We start from the raw sequence: 12,449 nt of genomic DNA on the forward strand, positions 1-12,449 counted from the left end.
TACAGGAAAAAAATGTAAGAGCAAGATAAAGTTGTTCTTCCTAGCAACACAAGTTGTAAGGTTGCACTGTTTAACTCAGTCTGGCCTTCTCTCAGCAACCACATCTTTGTTGATGAGTTTTTCAGATGTCTTGTCAAGAACCAGCTTTTTAAATCCATTAGATTTAATAGAAGCATCAGTGGGAAGAGGAAAAGATCAGAGCATGATACATAACTTTGTTACATCAAGTTAGTAACTTCTTCCTTTAAAATAAACGAGAAATGAGATCTACTCCTGAATCAATGGAAGCAAGCAATGGGGGTCTCATATTTAGCAGATGTAAGATTAAGTCCTTAGTATATTTGTTTCGACATAGAACCTATAAATCATATCACTTTCTCTTGATTAAGATGTTCTAGAAGATAATCACAAAATGTACTTTCACGCTATCAACCAATGTTCCGATGCAATTCCTAAAATGTTATTCTTTCTTGACTTTTTTTCTTCATCTAACATACCTCCTGCCAGGCAGTTTCATTCTGTTGAGCACCACTAAGAAAGCACACAGTACACATTTTGTGGCATTTAGACAGATATAAAGATTACATTAACCTAATTTTCCAAGCATGTGCTGTGTCTAGAAAGAAACAGGGAACTGGAAAACTCAAAGGGGAATATGAGTCTTTTGGAAAAGAGCAGGAAAATCGCCTAAATAGGAGCTCTTTGGTACTGTTCTACACAGTGACAGAAAACTATTATACTTTTCATGATTGGCAATATGTTCTCATTTCTGAGATGGTCTTACTTCCCTCAAAAAGAACTAAAGCAGTGTGCTTAAAATAGCCAGCAAACAGCTGTTGGATTTTTCACAGTAATGGGTTTTATCCTCATGCTACATATAATGCAAACCAGTCATTTGACTAATATATAGTTACAGTTACGGAAAACATGCCTTCACAATAGTCTTTCTTGCTAATGACATACCAATAAAATATTCCCCTTCACATGAGTTTCCATGTGCCTTTTTTCTTTTTAACACTATAACAACCATTTGGCACAAGAGTAGCTTTACTCATATCCGTGAAGTTTCCCATCTGTGGCATCATCTGACTAGTTGAACCCTTGGCTGTAATGGGGGAAGATGTTCTACTTTTGCCTGCTTTATACTCTTGTGACAGTTTGAAGTTTCTCTGGTGACTGGACTGTGTACCAAAATACAATACTTTACCTGAAAAACAGTTTTGTGTGGTTGCACTTACCTCAGATTCCATCATCACTCAAGAAAAAGCTATTTCTGTTTAGTTCTCTGTATTAAGTTATTAGGTTTGTCTTATAATATCTTTAAATGTTTTAAAGAATTACATTTTGCAGTTATCTTAGCTAGACAGATATAAGCCAACGTCTACCAATCTTCCGTTAAAAATATTAATTAACTATCTGAAAATGTATTTCCTATACATTGTCAAAATACTGAAGCCTTTGGAAAATAATTTTTGTATAACACGATCCCCCGTTCCCTTAATTTTGAGGCAGATATTGCTTTTTGCTTCATAATGTGGGTGCCTATAGGAGGAAGCCTGCATTGACTTCATCATAAACAAAGCCAAAGGAGATGCTTCATTCAGTAGCCATCAAAAAGATTTATACAAAGGCCAGGAAAATGAAACAAAACACAAAACCCCATAACCTGGCAAGGCAAGAGTTATTCCTACATAAAGAATCTTCTCAAAAGGTCTTTTTTTGCTTAATAATTTCATCCATGAATATGGGCCTCAGAAACAGAGGAATCTAAGTCTGCCTGGCATGGGGACACTCAGAGAAAGAAGGGGGGTGGTGGAATTGAAGTTCAAAATCATTTCATAGATACACTTTAAAAAAATACTATAATCTTCTCTATGTCTAAAACTTTCTTCGAACTAATCTGACTTTTCATTTCACAAGTCTTAAAAAAATAATTAAAAAAACCCAACAAAAAACATGTACCAAATACGTAAAAGGGACTTGCCCCTCTTCTCTCTATCACATTGTATGAATGTGCTGCTGTGTTCCAGAGAAAGACTTTCCAAAGGTGTCAGGGTGAGCGTATGTGAATAGGAGAGCTTTGTCCTCTGCAGCTATCATTGTGTTGTTCCTATCATCCACAAATGCAGAGGGCAGATGAGAATTGAATAGAAACAGACCATGCAGTTGTAAAACCTGGTTCTTTATTTATTTATTTTGTGACCGAGTAACACCTCTCGTTACAATTACCAGCTCAATGGCAGAAAGCTCTCCGGTGTGCTGTGCATATTTTCACAGGTTCATTTGTCTCCTCCTGTGGCATCAGTTTGAAAAGGTTCCTAAAGAAATGCCACTAACAACCATTTCTATTTCGAGCCTTCAAAGCCAAAGCTGAGCACAATGCAAGGCACTGGTAACCGATCTTTAGGTTTCAGTCCACAGACTTCACACTGGGAATAGATCCCATCTGTTTCCTTTTTATGCACCAGCCTTTAGAAAGCACAGATCTGGAAACTGCCTCCGTACAGAACAGAGGAGAGCTGGCTTTCCCCAGCTGACGGTAGAAAAAGCCCCATGATTATGGATAGCTTTCTCCTAAGGCTTTCTTCCTACTTCTCTTTTCTCCCTGATCTGTAAATGCACGGTGTGGTTTTCTCAATGTGATTTCTTTTTTAATTTTGGAGGGGGGAAGGAGGCGGACTGCCTCTCTTTCCTTGCCCCCTTGTTCTACCTCCTTCCTTCTTTCTTGGCAGAGGTTTCCCCATTTACAAACCCGCATGCAGGGAACATTTCGACTTCAAGCCTCAGTACAATCAACCACAGGCAACCCCCCTTCCTGCTTTGGCACCAAAGCGTGAGACATTTCCCCGCCACCCTCCCTCCCCAAGCAAGCTGCTCTCCAGATGGATGGTCGTGGCTTTCCCTTGTCTGTTCCCTTCGCCTCTTCGCTCCCTGTCCCGGCGAGAGGGAAGGAGGGTCAGAGAGCAGAGGCGTCTTTTGGACAGGGGGGAACCGGACAGAGCTTTGATCCTGAGCAACTCAGCACCACCCAAGTCCGTAACTCTTTGCCTCGGGGACCTTCCCCTCGCCCCCCAGCATGGCGGGTCTCCCTCAGCCCCACACCCCCAGCATGGGGGCTCCACCGCCTCATGCCTTCCCACACACAGAGCTCCACATGAAGGGTCCCCACACACTGAGGGGATCCTCTCAGCCCCACATGGAGAGTCCCCACACACAGAGGGATCCTCTCAGCCCCACACACTGAGGGGACCCCCTCAGCCCCACACCCTGCCCCGGGGGTTCTCCCCTCAGCCCCGCGACCTCCCCTCAGCGCGCCGGGGGCTCCCTCTCCCCTCAGCCCGGCACTCACTACTTGTAGAGCTGCTGCAGGCAGAGGTCCAGGCACTCGCCCTCCACCTCCTCCTCCGTGATGTACTCCGAGAGCGGCCGGGGCAGCGGGGGCAGCGGCGGGGGAGGCGGCGGTGGGGCAGGCGGCTGAGGGTCGCCGGCGTCGCCCTCTCCCTCCTCCGCCTCGGCGGCCGTTCCCGCTTCTCCCTCTGCCCCGGGGTCCTCGTCAGCGGGGGCCGTGGCGTTGTCAGTTGGGGGGGGAGCCGGCGCCGGCTCCGGCTCTGCCCCGAAGGGCCCGCGGAACTCGCCCAAGAACAGCTCGAGGAAGCGGCGGTAGCTCTTCTCCTCCGCGCTGGTGCCGCCGCTGCCGCTGCCCGAGCCGCCCGCGGCCATTGCTTCGCATTCCCGGCCGCCCGCCGGCGGATCAGCACTGCGCCCGCAGAGAGCTCCCTGCCCGCCGCCGGCAGCCGCCTCCTGCCCGCCCGCCTGCGCGCGCGCTCCCGAGCCGGACCCGCGGGGGCGCGCACGCCGCGGGTGGAGGCGGGGGGGGGGGGGGGGGGGGGGACGAGGGGTGCGCGGCTCCGCGGCGGGAGCGGGGCCGCCCTGAGGGGGCCGAGGGGCCGCGGCCTGAGGGGGCGGGAAAGGGCGGGAGGCCGAGCGGGCGGAGAGCGGCCCGGGGGAGGCAGGTGGAGGGGGGGCAGGCGCGCTGACAGCCGCGCCGTTGCGATGAGTCATGCGAAGGCAGCCAGACGCGTAGGTTCCTCACAGGAACCCGAAGGAAACCTGAGAGCGCGTTCCCTGTTACCTAATCTCTGCCTCAGGATTTCCCTGCGCTCATCGTTTCCGGCGCCGGTGTCGCCTCCGCGGGCTCGCAGCCAGGACGGGGCCGCAGGGTAAGCGGGGCCGGGGGCGGCCCGGCCTCACCCCCCGGTGTGGGGGCATCGGCAGCCCCGGGCCGGCTGCCCGGAGCAGCCTCTGAACGGCGGTTTTAAAACCAGAGTGGGTCAGCGTGAGGGAAACGGCTGGTATTTCGGTGAAAGTGTCCCCTCTGGTGACCCTGTGGCGGGTCCGTGTGGGGCCCGCGCCCCCCAACCGCCCAAATACTCCCCGTGTTCCCAGGAGAGCTTGGGGGTCAGATTTACCCATTCCCAACAAAAATCCGAACACCAGTTTATGTGCAAGATTGGCATATGTATAGCCAAGTGGGTTTATCAATGATACGTTCTATGATGCCTGCACATTCGATGTCCTGGCACAGCAGAGTTCATAAGTGGCTGAAGATAAAACACTGACTAAAATGTAAAAGTTATAGCCAGTCAGTGGTTATAACTATACAAATACTGTGTAGGTGTTGTTCTGAGGGACGTGGTTCAGTGGAGGACTTGGCAGTGCCAGGTAACAGTTGGACTTGATGATCTTAAGGGTCTTTTCTAACCTAAATGATTCTATCTATGGTATTCCACTGCTGTTTAATAAATGTCTTTCTTTTGTGAAAGGCGTTTTGCCTTGTTTGATTCCTTGCTGCTGAAAAGCTATTTTCAGAGCTGTCAGATCCATAAATGCCATCAGCGAACAGGTATAATTGTCACACATTTAAAATAGTTTGTACACATGGGAGGGAATGATATCCTTAATGTCAGATATACCTTGAAAAATGGCCAAATCATGAGCCTCGTATGCAAAAATATTCTCAAATTGTAATGGATTATAACAAGGACAGGAGCTTGCTGTAACCTGTTGTTCTCTGCATTGGAGTAATTACCTCTGCATGTCAGGTGCTGCTGTAAATCTGTCTTCTGTTTGGTGAATTGTTATTTCAGAACCTAACTAATTTTAGAATATTTCCGGCAACTGCATTGACTGATCATATTGCAATCTTGTGAATATGTAAAAGCCATGAGAGTTAAAAATGTGATTGTCACAGTTAGTCTTAGTCTTTCACAGCCAAAAGCTACTAAAGTTACAGAAAATTGCATAGCTTCTCCTGAAAGATACCTCTTAGCATTTTTTTTCAGCATACCATTGATATATTTTTCAATTTAACATTCATTTATTTAGGAATGCCCTGTGGGTTTGAGGGGTAAAAAACATCATAGTTCTTTATGAAGAGAGAGCCCACAGTTGCAGCTGCTGATGTCATTGCTGGATTTTGTTTTTGTTTTTTTCTAGGTTTCTGGATACTGCATCATCAGTGAGTCACAAGCCTCAAGAGAATGCATATCAATGCAAGTATCAAAAAAGCCCTTTTAAATGCATGGTTAGTTGTTTTTCACTAGTAGTTCAGAGGCAGTTGTGGTTTCTAAGAAACTGTAATCCAGATAATCTTAGTGTATTATGATGTCAATTCTAAAAATTCATATTATAGTATGTCTTAGGGAAATATCAGCTAGTTCTACAAGATGTATGATCAGATTCATGTTGCATGACAAACAGCAATTAAAGCTATCCAAGAAGAGGTTCAAAAGCATTTAATAGTATTTTTCTTAAATTCTTGTTAATTGTATATTTTTTTTAGTTGTTTCAAACAGCACGAAGAATATTTGAGAGTAATACCTATCTGTATCATGTTGAAATGTTAAAGTTACCAGATGTCCTTGATTCATCTTGGCAGTCCCCATGTGCTTTTCATCATTTGTCTAATTGCAGAGGACACTAATTAAAATGAAATGGAGTAGAACTTTGTACTCAGGATACTTTGTCAAGTTTTGGCACTGTGGTCAAGTTAGCATTGTTTTGCTTCAATATTAAATAAAGAGCTTATGGCTCAGCGCCATGCTGACATTTGTTTCTGGGAGGGAAGGTGAAAAACCATTCTTATTAACCCGCGGTGTGGAACATATGGCAGCTGTGGGTGGTGTGGCTGAGTTGGGCAGCCAGGAACCTGCTATCGCTTCGCTCTGCGCAGACACCGAGGTGGGCAATTACCGCACAAGGCAGCCACGCTGCTACTGCTGCCCAGAAAAGGACGCTCAGAATACAGTGCATTATCAAGTAAAGCACTAATCTATGAGAGGCGTGTTTGGTACAATTAAGAAATGTTTTTAGTGTTTGGTAACTCTGGAAGCTAAATTTAGAATGGCTCGGTGCACCCTGGCTTGCCGGGCAGCAGCAGTATGAGTGGTTCCTGTGTGATGAGGTTAGGTGGATGGAATAAATGCACAATTAATAACATTTCAAGTCTGAAGTAATTGATTTGCAACATATTATCAGAGGATAGGACTTGCACCTGACTTGATAAGGAAATACAGATGTTTGTGTCCTTTGCAGCTTCATCATGTTGCATTTTTTTAAAAGAAGGTCTTACACTGTTACGTTGGAAGAAATCTGTTTAATTTTAGCCTTAAAATGGTGTCTTCCTCTTTCTTATTTTACTGGTGAGAAATAAGCAGGATTTGAGCAGGCCGTGGGGAGGTGACCTGAATTGTATGGAGTGCAAAAAGAAGTCCTTTTTATTTTTTTTGTAACCTTTGGAAGTGATTCCTGTACACTGACAAGTAGAAAAACTGAAGAGGCATTAAGAACGCTTTGACAGTATTTAATAAATCTATGGTATACACTTTAACACCGTACAAAAGGATATAATGGGAAAATGCAATGGTAAATAAATTGCCTTTCCAAAGTAATACTTAAAAAAAGTAGGGCTTTTGCAGTAAATCAGAAGTAATTTTGGAAGCTATAGTCTGTTTTCCTGGCCACATGAAACCACCAGAAAAACAAGTATTTCCAAGCCTTTGGCTGTTCTCATTTTGAAGGCACATCTACTGTTGAATGGACTGTTGTACATGGGATGATATATGAAATGATGCTTGCAAGATGCTGCTGGAAGAGATTCAAATTCTTGATATGTATTCATATGATCAATATCGGTCACCTTGTGAATGTGAATATGTATAAGTCTTTTTATAGCTCTTCAAACTCTATTGTTCAATTCACTAAAATAATTTAAATTGGTTAAGAGTAAAGACAGGAAGAATTCGAAAGGAATACAGGGAGAAGGCTCTTGGTGACGAGCTGCTTTGAGCTCCAGTTCATTTTCCTAGGTTCAATCTGTGTTGAACTGCGGGTTTAAAAAACCCAGTAACTCCTGTTACCACTGTTTTTCTGGCTCCTTTACTGTAATAAGTACTGTATTAGGATATTCATAAGTACTGAAGTACTTATCTCTATTTCTTTCTCTCACTTTTTTTTCTTTTAAGTTTCTGAGGTCAAATCAGCTTTTCCAGTTTAATAGTCGAAGGTGATTCTGAAATATCCATATCCGCTGCAAAACACAGCATTTCAGGCTTGAATCCCACTTCCAAAGCTGTCATGGAAATTTCCAATCCCATTCCAATGGAAAATTCCACTTTTCATCCTTCCATTCAGATCCCATTTTAGGAAAGGGGGTCCTTTGTATAGTAGTAGTGAGAAACGGGGTATTAGTCCGTGCCTATTTAGTTAGATTTGGAAATCTGTTGGAGAAAAGTATATGGAAGAAAGAATAACGAAAAGCCAAGCCCTTTGCCATGACTAAACAGGTCTGGAACAGTGTCGAAGCAGATATAGCACAATGTGCCTTGTTTCCCATTAACAAAGGCAAAGACTAATACCAAATTTGTTACGTCATAAAACCTTTGATTGACTGTTTGAAGTGTGACCATAGATGAGCGCCCACGGGATTGCCGCAGCAAAACGCACTGACCACAGAATGCTTGGTAGCGTGGCCTGGATTTTGTCAAACCGTGAGATCATCCTGCAGGCAGGAGCACATCAGGATCCAATATCTTCTTGTTAAGGTTGATCCACTTCAGCAATCAGTCACTCTTCATTATCATAATTTCCTTTTGCTGCTAAGCGGAGATGAGGGGCGCAGACCTCCTGGATATCAGCAGCCGACAGAGCCTGCAGGCAGTGGTTCCGTGCCAGGCCCTTCCTCTGTACTTTCCATTTTTGCAACACATTTCATCAGAGGCTGACGTCCCACAGTACCATGCTGTGAGAATAGAGCACTACTGGAATTCCTGAGTCTGAAGCTCACTTCTGCTCAGAGGAGGCAATACAAAATGCCATACCACTTAAATCCTATTTATAATCTGTTCTAGGGATTTAACGGTCTGTGCATATTCTGCCTTTTTGGAGTGGAGGGTGAAGTTCAGCCTAAAATGAGAGCAAAGTTTAAGGCAGGTGCTTAGTGGGATTTAAAAAATTATGTTGGTTCTTCCACAGACTTACTTTAAATGACTTGTTCATCATCTCACTGTAGAATAGATACCTGACTCTGTGATACTCTGTTCCAGTCACAATATGGAAAGAATCACTAAGCAAGTGTAGTTGTAACCATGTTGCTAAAATGGTGGTGGTTCACACTAAATAAATTAGAGTATTAGAAGTATACATCAGAAATTTTAAACTCCAAAAGAATGCAATGTGAGACGCCAAACTGAGCAAGTATTCAAACAGTGTGTTGGGAGGCTTTGAGAAAAGCACCTAGATCAAATTAGAACCATTTATTGAGGTCTGTAGAGTTCCCTCTTTACTTTCCTTTATACATGACTAGATATTTTACATTTTAAACATTCCGTCTTCCCATTGTCTGAAGCTGAAATGTGATTTTTTTTCTTTTAATGTCCTGATTCTTCTCTGGCTCCATTTAAATAAATGGTAAGTTATTTTTGTAACAAAATGAACAGTATTAGTTATAATTCTTGAAGAATGACTTAGTAAAATACATGCTTTTCTATGCATCCTTTCAGCATACAATCTAACCTTTTTACTGCTTATGTAGTGACTGAGCTATTGCTTATAATACCATTTATTATTTCTATAGATGTAGTTAACTGTGCAGAGCTTAAACTCTCTAATAAATCGATAGTGCATATTGTACGAATATTTATTGCTTGCAGGAAGCAAGACAGTATCTTACAGTTTAACAGAGGGTGCATTTGTGGGTGAAATTCAGCGCTGGGAAGGGGGCCAGTTCCCGCTGATTTCATTCTTGAGTCTAGAACATGAACACAGAAGTCTCGCCCTCACCGAGGGAAGCCAACTCCCCTGTCCCCAGTCATCCCAAATGACGCTGTGGCTGGAAGCCACACGATGTTGAATACGTGGCCTGGGGAGAGGGGAAGCCCAGGAGCAGGTACCAGCTGGCTCTGGTTCTGCAGCGCGGGGCGACTGGTGCGGAGGAGGACGGGACAGGCTGGTCCATGGCCCCAGGACGCTGCCAGCTCCGGCACCCCCTGCCTCACGCTCCCCTGCAGCCGGGCTGTGGGCTCAAACTGGTTGGGAATCACCAGTTACCATCCCTGTTTCTCATCCTGTACAAAGAGTATTATTTCCCGTATGTACTCTGTTGTTACTGCAATGTAAGCACTCTATTTATTCCATATCCCTCCAGGTACTCTGTCTTTGGGCAAGAAAGCATCAAACCGTACTTCAAAACTTAATCAAATATATTTCATACAGGATTAGAATGTGTTAAAACAGTATAATACAGCTTAATGTGCCTTTCTAAATAACTGTGATCCCAAGCGTGGTAAAGACAATCTCTTCTGAGAAGCTGGAACACAATGACTTGTCCTTCAACTTGCATATCTTTTGTCCAGGAAAAGGGTGGGGTTAAAAAGGCAGGCGGTAGGGACTTCGCCTTTGTTCATCCATTAAATGCCTTAGAATAAATTTAATTTCAGTCCCCCCAAATAACTAAAGGAACAGTAGCTGAAATTCAACAGAAAAATAGCTGTTATATTTTAAATGTACTTTTCTCAGCAGTGCATTCAGCATTCAGATTAGCAGCTGAGTCTCCTTCCACCTTAGTCAACCAGTTCGTAATTGATTTCAACATGAGACTGTTTGAACTTGGCTACACATTCTCACCTTCAGATGAGCTATTTATTCTTCATATTTTCTTAATTTTATTCTCTTTGGTAGCTAGTTCATTTCTCAGGGTTTCATAAGGGAAAGAGGTGCAGAACACATAAAATCAGGAAGAAATAAATTGTTATTTTCTCTGTCCAAACTAGAATTTCAAAGCAGGATTTGGGCTTGAGAAGGAGTACAGTGTGACCACAGTGTTTTCCTGTTGCCAAGCCCTGTGGTAGAAACTCTTATTCTTGTTGCAGTGATGAAGTAGGTTCCTACACCACAAGTAAATGTCATCCCTACAAAATGGAATCATTCAAAACTCAGCATGATAGTTAAAGCTTTTGCCTTTCAGAAAACTGGGACTTAAAAAGCAAATCAAATAACCTGTTTTATTTTTGATTCAGTGCCATGACATTGGCTAGTTAGAACCTTTTTGTGCAGTCATGAAGTTCTCTCATGCCACTCACTGTTGCACAGTGATGCTGTGACAAGCAAGAGAATTCTAGGGGCATGTAAGAAAATATCAACTTGTCATGGAAGATTTATTGGTGAGGCAACGGTCAAATTCTTTCTTTATATGCAATTCTAAGCCTGGAACAGCTTCCTTCTCTCCAGCAGATAGAACAAAATCTGCCTCATTTCATCTAATTTTGCCTCCGCCAACAGATTCTTCTCTGTAGTTCTGGTCTGCAGAGCTGATTTTTATAATAGCTTCAATATGAAAACCAAAGAATGAAAATCTCAGCATAGAGAGGCTCCAATGCTTCCTTTGCATGTTTTGTAACTCCCACTGTTAACCAGTAACTCTGCAATTTTTTTATTTTGATAATGATGCCTGGAATACTGGAAGATCTAGTATTTACTCAGACAAAACGATTTATCTTGGTATAACAAGATCAGCATCTCAGCTGGGGCTTCTGGGTGCTACTCTACTACCAACAAAATAAAAAACCCCTGTCAACTGAAATCAATAGTATTGGAGACACATCCTTACTCTCCTCACACACAGAAGCGCGTGTTGAGGATATTCAATCACAACACAATAAATGGAGAGAAACGGATTTTTCCATAAATACCAAACGTGTTAAATAGCTATCAGTTGTAACCAGCAGTGCTTCTTAAAATATTGTTACAACACTCCTAACGGATGGTTTTCCTTGTGGCTACGTAGGCATGTGCACCGCGCTGGCTCCCCCTCCTCTTGCGCTGCAATACGTAGGAAGCCGCCGTTCCCAAGCGGAGCGTTTGCTGACATCACATGCGGTAGGATCCTTTTGTTTGCCTGTGTCTCCTGCATTGAAATGTTTGTCTGAGTCACAATCCTGCCGCCGTTCTTTCTCTATGTCACCCTCGCTTCTCCCTGACTCACAGTTTTTAAGTTTTCACACAGCCCAGTTTGCTGCATAGCAATGGAATACTTTTCCTTTTAATATTTTATTATGTAATTTATATCTAAACACTATAATGATCCAAAAAAAATCACTGCCACTTTTTTTGCAGCTTTTTGAATAAAGAAGTTTTGTGACTCAGATGCAGCACAGAATTTTGTTTCAAAGCAAAGTCAGTTTAGTGTTACTAAATTAAAAATTGAAGATAGTGACTCCCACAACTTGAGTTCTCCATTTAGCCTGCTGGCTGAGTTTCCTCAGCTATAACATTATCCAGCGCTATGCCAGAAAGGGGTTGTATGTGTGCATGTGTACAGACAAATACTTCGCATAATTGAAGTAATTACTATTTTGTACTGCGGTACCTTTCTTCTCCTCTAATAATCTTATTGATTTGTTTTCTCTTAATAAAAAGAGGACAAATCCCTGCTTTATTTTCAGTGTACATTCATTCTTTCATTTGGTTTAGATTCTGGAGCTGCTAATATATTGCTGGTGCCTAAGAAACCTGGGTTTCTTCTTTATTAAAGCAACAAACAAAACAGATCCTAATTACAGCATCTTCATTCTGAATCCTTTGCTATGAAAAGAACATGGAGGCCGAGGGCTGTGCAGCAGTTTGGTTCAAGCTCAAGCGATGGTAAAATAGTCTTACTAAGACATTACCGTGCTGGATTAAATCTTTTGCCCTTCAGATCTAGTCTTTCCTCTCTGTTGTTACCATAAGATAAATGAGAAGTTGAACCCGCGGCTTCGGTTGTCCTTGATCAAGGACTTTGCAGCAGGTAAGGGCTGATGCCCCGGTCTGGCACAGCATTTAGGTTTCTATTTATCTTAGAGCATCCATCAGCAGCTCCACTGCCTTCTGCCCCGCTCTGAGGCATGTGAGCA

At 43.4% G+C, this 12,449-nt stretch overlaps 1 protein-coding gene across 1 annotated transcript in view; it reads right to left on the reverse strand.

Moving 5' to 3' along the window:
• The window catches only part of PPM1E (protein phosphatase, Mg2+/Mn2+ dependent 1E), a gene marked incomplete at both ends in the record, with an annotated part of 52,770 nt that extends 49,050 nt beyond the window's left edge, over positions 1–3,720 (reverse strand). Inside the window, one exon of the mRNA XM_080357278.1 lies at positions 3,350–3,720. Within this exon, the coding sequence (XP_080213404.1) occupies positions 3,350–3,720 (371 nt within the window). The remainder of the gene's footprint in view (positions 1–3,349) is intronic.
• Positions 3,721–12,449: the final 8,729 nt, after the last annotated feature.

This window comes from Nesoenas mayeri (assembly GCF_963082525.1).
Source record: "Nesoenas mayeri genome assembly, chromosome: 20".
Classification (NCBI taxonomy): domain Eukaryota; kingdom Metazoa; phylum Chordata; class Aves; order Columbiformes; family Columbidae; genus Nesoenas; species Nesoenas mayeri.